This window comes from Corylus avellana, chromosome 8 (assembly GCF_965113065.1).
Source record: "Corylus avellana chromosome 8, dhCorAvel1.hap1.2, whole genome shotgun sequence".
Lineage (NCBI taxonomy): Eukaryota > Viridiplantae > Streptophyta > Magnoliopsida > Fagales > Betulaceae > Corylus > Corylus avellana.
In genome coordinates, this window is record NC_142497.1 from 3147759 (window position 1) to 3163464 (window position 15706).

The following is a 15706-nucleotide window of genomic DNA, read 5'->3' on the forward strand; positions in this document are numbered from 1 at the left end:
AACAGCCCCAACATCTTGAATATAACTGGATCTTCTTCTATTTAATAATTGTTTGAATGAAGTAATACCTTAATGGGTTGCGGTTCTAAGCCTCTCTCTCCCCTATTCAATTCCGATAGTGATAGGATCCTCTCAAATATTGTAAGTAAATTGAAAATTAATTATTTTATAGTCAATATATATTTTGTTTTATTTATGCACATATTCAACATGTGGCAATACATACACCACTAAATATGTAAAATCTCATATTGACCATAAAATTAAGCACATTGTCATTATTATAAGCTTTTAATTTTTTTTTTTTTTTTTTTTTTTTTTTTTTTTTTTAAAAAGGTCATACTAAAATTTTCTTGAACAGGTCATTTTGGAGTGAGCTGGATCTATGTACAGATCGACATGAAAATATCTCTATTCATGAATCATGGAGAAGGTTCCTTCTATTTCTCTATCATCACCACTCCCCATAGAGGCTTAGAGCTCTACTTCTTTAATCGTTTATTGTTAAGTTTATTTCAAAATTTAAGGCATAAATATTGAAAGGTTTGAAAAGAGATGGTATATTGCAAAATTAGATTTGTCAATTTTTTCTCATTAGTACATATCTTATCCATTAGTAAATGGTATTAATTATTACTTAATTAAACATCAGGTCTTTTAATAATGGTTTTATCTAAATTTAAAAAACAATTACACATAACTCCCAAATTAACATTCCTTTTATAGTTTTTAAATTGAAAATAGACGAAAAGTTATGCAAGTAATTTAAAAAATATATAATTTTTGACTTTATATATAGCTAAATTACTCCTTACTTCTCTTGTTTTGAACATTTGAAATCAAAACTTTATATATATAAGCAAATTTCCATCTATTTTAATATTAGAAAACAAATTGAACATTAAAGAAAGTTGGTGTGTGGTGGAATTTTCCCTCACCAACTTTTGTTTGTAGAGAAGATTCTTATCTCTAGTATATGACTTGATCAAAAAGTAGTGGTGAAAAGAGCTTCAAATGTCTTCTTAGAGTCTTAATCACTGATCCTCTCAAAGCTCACTGAGATCGACCTAATCTGACCTAAATTGAAATAACATACAAAAAAAAGAAGAAGAAGAAATGGAGGTCCCCAAGAGAAGCTTTGAAAGCTCTGCTTGGTGCATATATATATATATAGCATAATCCAAGCCATTACTGATCACATGAAGTTTCCTCAGTTACTTATCCTCCTATTTTCGCTTCTTTTTTTTTTTTTTTTGAGAGAGAGGAAATTCTACAAAGGACAAAGGTGGACAAATTAAGAGCGACCTTAAACAACAACACTGAAAAAAAAAGAAAAGAAAGAAAGCAAAAACCAAGTTAAGCAATATTATTCAACAAGAAAGATCTAGAGCACTACTCAAAATGCAACTTGGAGGATTCGATGAGCAGTGGTCTTCAGCTTTTCAGGCGGGTTTCTGAGCGGGTGGCTTCTTTGGTGTATCCTGGCAATGGGTGCCGGAGTACTGTTCTTGATTAGCTTTGAGAGGATCTGTGGACCTTTGTGTACTGACGCTGGCACCTGCACCAGTGCTGGCGCCATGACCTCCTGTAAGAGCGCCTGCAGTGGCCTGACCCACGTCAGAAGGCTTTGCTGGCTCGTTGCCGGCTAGTAGCTCCGGCGGGAGCACCAGAGAGGCTTGTCGTCGATGACGGGACATGGGTTTTTGCTTGTTTTGGAGAGAGAGATCGAGAAAGAGAGAGAGAGGGGGGGTTGAAGGCAGTGAATGCTATGGGGTTTAGTGAATTTATTATGAAGTGATGATGCCCATACTTATAGTAGTGTTGCGTGGTAAAAGAATATACAGTAAACACAAGCGTACGGAACTTTTGTATTCTTTACTATAAATATCGATTTGGTAAAAGATTTTGTTTTTGTTTAAGTTTACGTTGTAGCAAAAATTGATTAATATGAATATATATATATATATATATATATATATATATATATATATATTTTTTTTTTTTTAAAAAAAAAAAAAAAAGTGAAAAAATAAGAATTTTTGATATGAAAAAATGAAAAAAAAAATTATTTTGAAGTAATTTTTTTTTTAAGTAATAAAAAGTGATTAATGTGATGTAAAAAGTAAAAAAATGTTAAAAAAATAAAGAAGTGAGATGAATTGCCTTAGCGTTTACCAAAGCTCCGGATATTTCAACACATTCTTCAAAATTTGAATCTTTGCCAACAACAATTACAACTTTGCCCAAACATAAGAATTGAACATGATTATAAAGGATCTTAATTAGAAATCATCCTTAAGCTTATATATATATATATATATATATATATATATAGACACGATTTAGATAGGGTGCAATACAACTAATTTGAGCGGATATTTTAAATGAAATGCCTAGATTATGTCATGAAAGTAAAAAAAAACTCGTAACTTTTTTATTTTTACCTGTCACTATTTATACTTTTATTAGCATCACCACTACTACTACTCCCACCACGACCACTCCTTTGGCTATTGAAGAAGTGGTTTGATCTCCTTTAATTGGCTTTTCGAGTGGCCGAATTATACATGCGGCCAAGAGAGTTGTTTGGCCTAAGGGATTCGTACAACCAAAAAAAAAAATGGTTTGTCAAACTATTATCTTTAACTATTAAGAGTTGGTTCGACTATTTTCAAGCAATTAAATGGTGGCTAGTTAGTCGCTTTCGGTGGTGGCATTACCTATCGGAAGGTGATAGTGAGGCTGATGAGATGACAAAATTTAGACCGTTGGATTTAAATAAACAATCTAAATATAGCATCATATTTCAATCCCATATAGGCATGCATCATCTACCGACTACCAATAGTCATGTAGTACACAAGTTATATGCAATCTTTAACTTGTGCTGTTGTGGGAAATGAGTGATAGATAGTAGGCGGTGAGCTACGGACCACATCTTTGTCTGTGCAGGCACAGGCTTTAAATCGGGACTCTCTCCATGCACGTGATTTTCTCTTTGCATTTATTTGAGAAAGAAATATGTTTTGACTCAAAAAGGCTGACTTCAATCTTATCACCAATTCTCTTGATTCGACTCATCTTTCTTTTAGTGCCTCCCCAGCTTACAGCCTTACACTGACAATCTAATTCTCTAGCTACAAATTATGACCATAAAATATTCATAATTCTGATTAATTATATCTTACGATCTAATCAATCGTTGTTTCACTTTGAATTAAGACTTAATTAATTAGTCAAATTTGGCCGATACATAGCTACCTAGTCACTGAAACTGATTCCATTGGCCTGCCAAAAGTTAGAAAAGAAAGGCTTAAAAGCAAAAGAAAAAGAAAATCTGACACATACCCAAGGTATATATATATATATATCATCGAATAATGGATTCGGCTTATGGTAAAGACTGAATTTTTTTAAATTTTATTTTATTAAAAGTTTTAAAAAATAAATTAACTTTAAAATTTAATCTTAACCGTTGATTAAATTACAATATATATTTCGGATCCATAATGCTATTCTTTACCTTGGTGAATTATCTCCTTACAAAAAGAAAAATTCATTTGAAAAAAACATAATGGCATTATGGATTTGTAGCATGGTAGCCATGCAGCTTGTCCCAAATCAAGTGATAATGAAGAGACAGCTACGTGTACAAAGGAGGCCCCACATCTTTGGAACGTAGCATCAATAATGTCTGTGTAGGGGACATGGATGTACGGACATGAGGCAGACAGTAATACATACACCTGCACCACTTCTAAAATAAAATCGAGACGACACGTGGTTCACGTACAGCGGCTCTGTTCCTCTATGATTCTTCTCTTCTATCCCCACACATGGAATATCTGTTTTTTTTTTAAAAAAAAAAAATTAAAAGTATTTTTGAATATTGCGAAGATATCTTAAAAAAACAACAAAGTACTCTGATGGTTCGTTTTGCATTATCCGTCAAATTATTGGGTCAGATTTTTGTGGGCCAGTGGGCTTCTTAGCCACATATACGTGTACCGTTTATGTGAATTTTGTTCGATATGAAGGGCACTTTTGGAAAAGCATATCCTGGTGCGTTTAGTTGAGGATTTTATCCGCATCCTATTCTTATCCCAAATGTACGTGTTTTGTTCAATAAAGTTTTTAAAATCAAAAAACAAAATTGTACCTAATGTTTTCATATGTTTTCATACTCAACCTTGAACCTTCACCTTAGGGTTTCACCGTGGGGGTGGGGGAAGAGTGGGGAAGTATATTTTCTCCAATTTGATTTGGAAAATTTTTTTGTACATATATATATATATATAATAGGAACAAAAACAGTAAGAGTTGAGAAACGCTAGGTTATTGAGGAACCGACAATAAATGCCCAAGACTAATAAGAGTATGTTTAAAATGTGTTTGAGAAATAGAGTTTTTAAGTCAAAAAGCATTTTTTTGACAAAATTTCAATTTTTAAGGTTTTGTCAAAAGTGCGTTTTGACTATTTTTAGAATAAAAAAGTTAAAGAAGTACTTTTGAAATTTTTTACCAAACATGATAGGTTTTATTTGACACAACTTTTTAAGTACTATAAGTACTTTTTAAGCTCTCAAACACAATCACAAACATGTTTTTAAGCTTTTAAATCAAAAAGTGTTTTTTTGGCAAAAGATTCATTTTTAAGTTTTTAACAAAAGTAGATTTTGGCTATTTTTAGACTTTTTGGACCCTTAAAAAGGTTTTTTTTTTTTTTTTTTACCAAACGAGTACTTTTTTCTTCAAACCGATTTTTTTTATTGTTAAACGCACTTTTAAGCCCATCAAAGACAATCTCAAACAAACCCTTAATAAGTTACCATAAAATGGTTCACTTTAGGTGGGTTGTATTAGTTGAGTGGTGAGTACGTACTGAGGTGGCAAAACTTGAGCCGTTAGATGTAGTTTTTGGCACATGTCTAATGTCTTTCATGTGTCTAAAAATGAGAGGAATTAAATTGCTGGTTTTTAATATGGTAGGTTTTAATTCAGAGGATGCTAATTCATCTTGTAAACCAGCCAAAACATCTCATGATCTTGTAATAATTTTTATAAATATTCATCCAAAAAAAAAAAAAAAACAATATTTATAAATAAAATCCAAACAACCAACATGAGTCGATTCAAGACAAACATATTAGTATTGCTGCAGATTGTGTTGTTCATAACAATCTTTTTTGCAGTAAATGTGCATGGAAGATTAGGGAATTTAATTTGATCCTTGTCTTCGGGTGTTTAATGCGGAGTCCATGCGTTGCTACGACCGGAATTGAATCAAATTTTTTTAAAATATTGTAATTTTTAAATATTTATATATTTTTATCGATCTTAGAATTTGGTTAAGCCTCTATCAAAATTAAACTTGATCCACCCTCTTGTTTATGGGGAGAGTATGGTTTTAAATATGCATGGAATTACTTAATTTGAAGGTGAATACTAAATTACAATTAGGAATAATTATTTTTTTTCGCGTCATTAATTATCCTCATTGCTTCATAGAACTCAACATTGACTTGTAATCTCACTATTAATTAGGGCTTTGATTTTCATGATCAAGGAGGTTTCTTGAGAGATAAAGCATCTATTGATAGAATAGAGTCTTCATATCAAGTTTATGCATAGCATCGTCATTAATTTTTGCATACACTTTTGGAACGCGTATTCGGCATTTGGTCTTTTGTCAAGGAATTACTAACGTTCCCTCAAACAGCGTCAAATTAGTAGAACAATGGAGCGTGGGTCGAATGAGTGATTCTAAGTACTTGCAAAGATGGAGAAGGTTAAACACAATTGCACAAGAGTTTGCCAGAGGGCCAATAGGTAATAGATTTGATGCTTAGGAGATGGTATTGGAGAATAAAAAGAGTAGAGTAGACAAGAAGATGAGAGTTTCCTATATGAAAAGTGCTTAACGACTCCAAAACCCCAATTTATGCGGAATTAACAGATATTAATCAATATGCAAACAATTCAAGCACCAAAGTCATGTAAAGCGATAAAGCAATCAGACACAAATATTTTGGTGACCAAGAAGAAATCTTTTAAAAAACGATCTAAAAGTAAAACCTCTTCGAGACAGCCAAATCCAGAAAATCACTATCAAAAGATTATCCAAAGATTACAGACACTAGGAACACTTACAACCCTTTGCAAGACCTTGACTATGTAAGATCGACAAGCCTACAACTCATCTCCTTACTCACAATTTTCTTCAACATGATTCTTCTTTACCGGACCATTCCGATAGACTTCTTAATCAAGCACCATGAAACTAACAATAATCATTTAAGAGGAATAATCAAGCTCACGCAGATTTTCTGTCTAAGCACAGCCTCTCACGAAACCTGGGGTAAAATAGGATGGCTGGACCACCCAATTTTGGCCAAGAGGGTGGTTGGAGCCACCCCATGGCCGGTCTGGGGGTGGACGAACCACCTCCATGCCCTATGCCACCCCCAAAAGGCCAAAAGGAAAAAATAATAATAATAAAAAAAAAGGTTCGAGTTTTGGCCCTTTGGGGATGGTCTGGCTACACCCAAATCCCAAACATATATATATATATATATATATATATATATATATATATATATATATATATATTTGCTTTTGGCCCTTTGGGGGTGGCTGGACCACCCCCAAGGCCAGTATGGGGTGGTCCGGCCACCCCATTTTGGCCCAAAGGGGTGGCTTTCATTTTTTTTTTCTTTCTCTTCTATTTTTTTTAGTACTTTTAGTTTTTTAATATTTTTCTTCTTCTTTAAAAAATTTAGTTTTTTATTGCCCAAAATGACTCGTTTTGGGTTACTGCATGGTGCGGTAGCATTCCACTACCGCACCTAAGCCGGATCCATTTTTAACATGTTTTACTTTTACCAAATACCTTTGCGATTTTAAAAAGTAGTGATTTTCAAAAACGTAATTTTTAAATGACAAAAATTTCCTCCAAACCGGTATGAAGGAAATATCCTCTAACTCATGTAAAATAGTACTAAGTGTCTATAAATATTTAAAAGGCACATTAAATTCTTAACCTCATTAATAGCAGTTTACTAATTTAGACTAAATTTAATATGCGTTTTAAATATTTATAGACACTTGGCATTATTTTACATGAGTTGAAGGATATTTCCTCCATACCGGTTTGGAGGAAATTTCTGTCCATTTTTAAAAACACAACTTTTAAAATCGCACTTATTAAAACTGTAATTCCAAACGGACCCTAAAGTAAGACGTGAGTTGTAGCGTAAAAAAGAAAAGGAAAAAAACAGAAGAAAGAATAACCATAAAACTAAGCTATTGGGAATGGAACTAAATTAATTAAGGTGATCAAATCATACATTCTACATACGGTCTCAAAGTGTGACATATCTAAAAGGTTTACAAGCACTCATTTATAGAAGACTGTAGACCTAAAAGACAAAAGAAAACTTATGTGCTTATAACTCTAACTTTATGTTTTTTTACTAAGATTTATAACATGTATAACTTTTGAGTTAAAGGACAAGGCTAAGGCCAAAAGATAACTTGGATAACTCGACGATTTAGTATTTGATTGTGCTTTATTGGAGTACAAAAAATGATAAAAAAAACCAAAGAAAGTGATGATCATAGAGACCAAAAGAAAGCCATATATCACTCACAGAAAAGTATGAAAGGACAAAAGAAATTAAGATGATGAATAAAAAGCTAATCTAACTGCCCTTCAGCAGTTCATCAGAATGGTAGTTGAAAAGTTGATGTTTTCATTAGGGAAAAGTTGGTTAATAGAGTAAGAAATTCCTTTATGGGATGAATAATTAAGGTAGTATAATTGGAGTAATATACACTAAACAGAATATGAAATCATTGGTAGCAATACATATGCCATGTGTTCTTCTAGTAATATTGAGATCTTAGAGGGTGGTAATTTAACTTTTGGACACAAGCACAAGCATCACACTCCTACAATAAGGGCATGAGCTTGATTTTCACATCATGTGCTTGATTTTCACTGTAGTTAATATTGTGTGTAATTAATTCTAATATACTTTTTTATTTATAATATAATTAAGTTATGGACAAGAGTTGAATCACATTGCAAAAGACCGATCCCAAGTATAGGAATGGCGTTTTGGACTTTATTGATTTTGCATGTGAAAACACCAAGGAGAGTTATTTGCCTGTGCAGAAAGTGTTATTTCCAGAAGACAACCATTTGGCGTCGGGAAAATGAGGGTTTATGTAGAGTTGCACAACATAGTTCTTGCATGGGGAGTAAATGCCAACCATTAGTAGTTAGGTGACTAAGGCTCCGGTCAATAGGAAGCCAATTCATTAAGGCTCCAACGGGATGCAAGCCTTGTTACATGACATTTTTCCCATACGCGATATTTGGGTAGATGAAGGTGGGTCTCAGATGGGTTTAATCATTTTGGCAATATGAGCACCAATAGTACTTTTCCAGTAATGTTGGTCTCCTACAATTCACCACCTTGGGTGAAACAATCTTCTATTATGTTATCCTTGATCTTCATAGGCCCAAGTTCACCTGGAATTAAGATAAATGTATACTTAGAGTCCCTAATATCAGAATTGAAGGAATTATAAGATTTTGGGGTGTCGACTTATGATGCAACCTCCAAACATTAAGGGGCACAAGTCAGCTGTTCTTCCAAGGAAAGCACAAAAGCAGGGGGGAACTTCTCGCTACCCAATCCTGTTGGCTGACCTTCATCATTCTCTCATTGTGAGAACAGCTGTCTTGTGCCCCTTAATTCCGAACGACCACCGGAGGCTTGTGACTTATGAGAAAAAAGAAAAGATGTGAGACATCATTCAGGTATAACCTCTTTATACAAATATATTTAAACTATTCGATGCGTATAACTTGTATGTAGAGAAAGATATGCTTTGAGACGAACCTGACATTTGAAACTGTCAAAAAACACACCTTCAAGGAGTTATCAAAAAAGAGCGAGTATAAATGCGAACTTAAGAAACAGTTGAACACCCAGCTAGGTGAGTCTACAGAAAGTGTCATTGCGACGACTGATCCTAATTAATTACATTACCGATCGGGTGGCTTTTGAAGCCCGAGTTCGATACACAGAAACATTACTTGTGTTACCTCTTTTAAATAATCAAATTTAATTGTAAATAAATTTGATTTGATATTATGTCCACATATCATATTTGTATTATCTTCACTGATCACTATTCTCCTAGCTATAAATAAAAGTCTTTTGTAATGTAAATCTTATTAAGGAATAAGAGCATAAGGTAATCCTATCAAACTCTTTTATGGTGACGGACTTATGTGTCTTATAGTGTGACGCCGAACCACTCAAAAATCTTTATTTCTATTTTTTCACACTATTTTTTTTTCTTCTTTTTTTACGAGCTTCTTCAAATAATTCTGAAGGCATTGCAACGAGAAGTTAATCGCACATTACCATAAAATGATTCTCTTCGATTTTACTTGAAACTGAAAGAATCATGTTTGTTTTCATCATGACAAATTAACTCATATTCGCCTCTAAGTTTTCTTAAAAACTTTGAACTGTTATTTTAATTTAACGACATAAATATATTAAATTTAAAAATGAATATTTCTAGGGATCACAGATTTATAAGTCTACTGTATTCACTAATCAATTCTCTCCTCTCTCTTTTTTTGAATTCATATTTAGTCGGAGTGAACAATATTATGAATGGACTTCAATTTTCTAGTACTGGGTACATATCATTGTCAATTCACTTCATAAATGTAGAAATATAAATGTGAGTTTGTAGTACTAGAGAACTCCATGAGTCCATGACTATATAGTGTTGGAAGTCCCACATTGCTTGGGTATTAAGAAAATGAGCTATTATAAGGGTGAGAGAAAACTTCAATTCTTAAGCTAGCTTTTGGATTGAGTTAGATTCAAGACTCATTTTTAATATAGTCTTAGGGCTTGGCCCAATTGGCAATGGCCCATCGTCTCCTATTGCTGCACGTGTTGGCTTAGATGTCCCACATTACTTGAATATTTAAATAGATTGACCATTTATAAGGGCAAAAAAAAACCTTAACTCTTAAATTAACTTTTGAGTTGAATTAGACTCAAGACTATTACAAACTGAAATGGTGCTCAAGGAGGCAGGCTGGAATTTAAAGTAGGAAAAATATCAGTAAATACAACAGTGGTGGAGATAATTAGTGGGACAGGTTCAGAGGAGTTGAAGCTTATACAATGGCACCTACTACCATCATGACAGTCAATGCCAGAATTTTTAAATAAATAAATAGTGCTGGTGAGGGTAGTAAGCAGTTGGCAGCGTTTGGTGATCTGATAAAGTTTGACTAAATTAACTTTGAAATTCTTTATCTCTATTTTCTTTTTATTTTCCAATTTATTACGGGTTTCTTCAAATAAATTTTTTTTGGATGAATAGTTTCTTCAAATAATTCAGAAGGCGCTGCAACTAGAATGGACAAAAGCAGCCTTTCATAACTACCAGCTTGGTTGTTCTACCCACCATTTCTTCTCGACTTGAACATTCTTGCTTGAAAGCCTCATCCACCACCTTCTCTTTCCTGCACAATTGCCACAGAAAATCAAGCAAAAAACAATGGCTGTTTGCTTTCAGAATCCGGCCATTGAAGAAGACTCTGTCATTCTCTTCTCAACTTCCAATTCCCCAGAAGAATCTACCGCAAGCCCTTCCTCTTCTTTCTACGATCACTCACCACACCCGGGACAACCTCAAAAATCCAAAACAACCTACAAACTAGCCGTTAGAAATCTTTCCTACGCCTTCCGCCCGCACAGGTCATTTTGTCATGACTTGGTACAAAAGCCTAAGCCCATCAACATACTCAAATCCGTCTCCTTTGTTGCAAGGAGTTCAGAGATTCTAGCCATTGTTGGCCCCAGCGGCACTGGTAAATCTACTTTGCTCAGAATAATATCAGGAAGGGTGAAGGAGACGGATTTCGATCCGAAAACCATCTCAGTCAATGATGATCAGCACGTGAGTAGTCCTGCTCAGTTGCGGAAATTATGCGGGTTTGTGGCGCAAGAAGATGATCTGCTTCCTTTACTCACAGTAAAGGAAACGCTGATGTTCAGTGCAAAGTTCAGGCTCAAAGAAATGAATGCTAAAGAGAGAGAATTGAGGGTGGAGAGCTTGATGCAGGATCTTGGTCTTCTCCATGTTGCAGATAGTTTTGTCGGCGATGAAGAGAACAGAGGAATATCTGGTGGGGAGAGGAAAAGGGTGTCTATTGGAGTTGACATGATTCATGACCCTCCAATTCTGCTCCTGGATGAGCCAACTTCAGGCCTCGACAGCACCTCTGCACTCCAGGTGATTGAGCTGCTCTCTTCAATGGCAAAAGGGAAGGAAAGAACAGTGATTCTCTCCATCCACCAACCAAGCTATAGAATTCTTCAATACATTCAAAACTTCTTGATCCTCTCTCGCGGTTCAGTTGTCCACAATGGCAGCCTCGAATCACTAGAGAAAACTATAAATAAATTGGGATTTCAAATCCCATTGCAACTAAATGCTATAGAATTTGCCATGGAAATTATGCGTACACTGGAGGATTCATATTCCAAAAGGTTCCTGCCTATTGTAGAACAGAGTGAACTCTGTTCCTACCCGATGTTCCCAGAAGAGGATATGAGCAGAGTTCGACAACACAATATTTTGTTTGAGATTATGTTTCTCTGCTCAAGATTTTGGAAGATCATTTACAGAACAAAGCAGCTGTTCTTGGCAAGAACAATGCAAGCTATTGTGGGGGGATTTGGGCTGGGAAGCGTATACATGAGAGTGAGAAAAGATGAAGGAGGTGTTGCAGAACGATTGGGTTTATTTGCATTTAGTCTTAGTTTTCTTCTCTCCTCCACAGTCGAAGCTCTTCCAATATACCTCCAGGAGCGTCGAGTTCTGATGAAGGAATCCTCAAGGGGAGCCTACAGAATATCCTCCTACATGATTGCCAACACTATTGTCTTCCTGCCCTTCTTGTTTGTGGTGGCTGTTCTTTTTGCCGTTCCAGTCTACTTCCTTGTCGGACTTAATCCGACAGTCGCCGCCTTTGCATTTTTCACTTTTATTGTCTGGCTTATAGTGCTGATGGCGAGCTCCCTAGTGCTCTTCTTGAGCGCAGTCTCGCCGGATTTCATCTCAGGGAATTCTCTCATCTGCACGGTTCTTGGAGCCTTCTTCCTCTTCTCTGGCTACTTCATTCCAAAGGAAAGCATCCCAAAATATTGGCTGTTTATGTACTATGTTTCCCTTTATAAATACCCGTTGGATTCACTTCTCACAAATGAATATTGGAGTGGGAGAAGTGAGTGTTTCTCTTGGCAGGGTGAAGAACATAGTTCCAAGTGTTTGCTGACAGGAATCGATGTCTTGAAGAGTCGAGGACTCGACAAAGATTTGAGGTGGATGAATGTGGGGATCATGTTTTGCTTCTTTGTGTTCTATCGTGTGCTTTGTTGGATCATTCTTTCTCGAAGAGCTTCAACTACAACAATATAATGCATGGCAGAGAGCTTGCTTTATGCTCGAAATCATCACCAACACTTATTGACTCAACTGAGTATATGAAATGTCCTAGTTTTGAATATGGTTATGGTAATTTAACGATGAACAATGTTATTTGGTAGGCTCTTATACATATGAATATAACTAGAATGACAAAGAAAATAAGTATTGTTATTTATTTATTTATTATTATTATTATTATTTTATTTATACAAGTGCTGATTTTCACTATCATATCATCAAGTTGTATACAGTCATACAATAGTATACTAAATTGCTTTACTCTTTAAAGATATGTCTGCTTCAAATTAACTTTTGAATATCGCAATAGCAGTAGGGTTATTTGGATCGCAATCGATAAATTGAAATAAAGTTCCTAGCCATTTGGTGTTTTAGGAAATTTAGTTACAATATGGTTTCATTCGCCAAAATATTAAATTATATCAAACAAAAGATACATATTTAGGGCCCATTTTGTTTGTGAAATAGACCCTTGGAATGAAATGTCTATTCCTATAAATCATTCGTTTGTTTAGTAGGGGTCCATTCCTAGGAATAGTTACTCCCATAGTCCCATGATAATCACTAATTCCACATACACATGAATAGATATTTCTCTCATTTTATTTTAAACTTAAAAAAAAAAAAGAAGAAGTGGGTGACTGACCACCACAATGGGTGGTCAGCCACCCATAGAAGAGGTTGGGGATGGTGTGGCCATCCCTGAGAGCGTTTTGGGGTGACTACAGCCACCTCAGATTTGCTTCAAGGGTGGCAGCGACACCCCGAAGCTCCTCTGGGGTGTTTACAGCCACTCCCGTTACTTACTAGGGGTGGCCAGGGCGTCGGGGGTGGCCTGGCCACCCCAGATTTGCCTCTGGGGCGGCCGCGCGAGATGGTGGCCGGCCATCCACTTTATTTTCTTTCTTTATTTATTTTTAATATGAGTTAAAAAAAAAATGCATTGGGCTTTTACTAATTTTGATTAAATTCGAATTAAAGCATGCGTGTCATTACTAAACTAAGTAATAGGAACAGTTATTCCCTTTCTCAATGGAATGCCCATTCCGCGAACCAAAGAGCCCAAGTGTTATTCTAGCATTAAGTAATGAGATTTCACTAATTTTCCTTATATGAGATTTCATTAAGTTCAAAAATTTATGGTTTTGTCATGATTTTAAAAAATTTATTGTAATTTAGTGAAAGGATATTTTTAGCATTTAGGGACGAGATTTCACTAATTTTCCTTATATGAGATTTTATTAAGTTCACAAATTTATGGTTTTGTCATGATTTTAAAAATTTTATTGTGCCTTAATGAAATTATATTTTTAGCATTAAGCGGGGAGATCTCACTACTTTTCCTTATATAGGATTTCATTAAGTTCAAAACATTATTGTAGGATATTATGGTCCACAATTTAGTACTCTCCAAAATTATAGGGGGATGAAATTTAAAATTTAAAAATATACTAATTCTAAATACGGAACCGTTTATTTTGTATTCAGAAAAAAAAAAAAAAAGATTTATTATTTTGGTCTGTATTACTTTTTAAAATGTTCATAATTATATAAGTTTTATTTGTATTGAAATATAATAGATATCACACCAATATCTTTTAATTTTCTATTAATGCTTTAATAATCATAATTCAGATTTTTCTCTTGCTTTTTTTTTTTCTTTTTTTTTTTTCTATATACTTTTTTTTTTGTTATAAATTACACATATAGGAACAAGTATTTTAACATGTTTAAATTTTTATGTATTAAAATAAAATTAAATGTCTTATGATAGTTTTTTTTTTTGAACAAACATTTATGCAATGTTTTGTGTTAACTTTGTGTCAATATGTTAAGTAATGTACTGATCTATAACTTTAATTTTATTTTAAAAAAAATTTAAATGGATTTTATATGTTTTTTTAACCTATAATGAAAAGTAAGATAAAAGAGACTTTTAAAATTAAATTATAATGAAAAATTTCGCGCATGGTGCGGGTTATAAGCTAGTTTAATTAAAGTGGAGAAAGACGATGAAAGTTTAATGTTTGATTCATTTTAAGAGTGGCTCTTCAAAATTGATTGAGTGAATTTTTCTTCTCAAATTTAACTTTTATTTGAAGGCTCATTGTCTCTATGAGTAAGGATGAAACTAAAAATTTAACTGTAGTAGGACAAACAATATTAAAAAAAATTTGAGAAGCCAAAGTAAAAGAAAGAGACCTCTCTAAAATGTTTCTTTAACAATTTTTAAGGGAAAAAACTCTGTTTTTTATTTTTTTTGGGTGGAGGGGCCATGGCCGCCACCAGGTCCCCTCAAGTCTCCAGCTCTGTCCCTCCATGTCCATGGTAGTATATATAGTAGATAAAAGTTGGATACTTTTTTTAACATTACGTAGATATATATATATACAATGAAAAGTTAGTTGAAAGGACTTTACACATAATAACCGACGCTGCGGCATATAAAAGAAAAGAAACCAAATGGCTTTGTAAAGGTGTTTTGCTTTCTTTCTCTGCTATTGCTCTATGAGGGCATCGCACCATTGCATGCATCTATCATATTCAGCATACAAAAGTTGGATAATAATTTATAGTACAGACAGACAATATCCTCTGAAGAGAATGAAACAAATTTTTCAATGAATTGGTCGTGTCTCATTGCACCCAAATAAATACAACGATGAAAACGACTGCTTAATTATCTGGTTTTCCACTATGCTACCCAAAAAAAAAAAAAAAGGGTGTAAATTATTTCGAGAATGTCTTTGAATGAACAGCTACACAGATAATTGAAAACAATGCATCTTCTTTTATTAGAAAATAATTATTTTATCATATGTAGCACTAGTTGGATATAAAGCCTCGTTATTGAGGCTGAAAAGAAAGTTAAAAGTAGGCTGGATCTCGATTCTTTCTTAGTTAAAATAAGAAGATTCGATGAATATTAAGCTTCTTTTTTTTTTCTTTTTTTTTTTTTCCACCGAATACGGTGATCCTAACAATAAATAAATAAATAAAAATATTTTGAGCCTTCTCGAGTGGCCGAGCCACCGAAAATAGATTACTTTTTTATTAGCTTATGGATAATTTGACCACCCTTTTTAACCAAAGTTATTGAGCTTTTTTTTTTTTAATTTTTTTTATATTCTTCATGGAGTGATTCGACCAC

At 33.9% G+C, this 15706-nt stretch overlaps 1 protein-coding gene across 1 annotated transcript; it reads left to right on the forward strand.

Annotated features, from left to right (window-relative positions):
• The first annotated feature begins 10587 nt into the window (after nt 1-10587).
• On the forward strand, nt 10588-12649 carry ABCG23 (ABC-2 type transporter family protein). Its single transcript, XM_059574995.2, has one exon. The coding sequence runs from the start codon at nt 10603-10605 to the stop codon at nt 12526-12528; it is 1926 nt and encodes a 641-aa protein (XP_059430978.2). The 5' UTR covers nt 10588-10602; the 3' UTR covers nt 12529-12649.
• Nucleotides 12650-15706: the final 3057 nt, after the last annotated feature.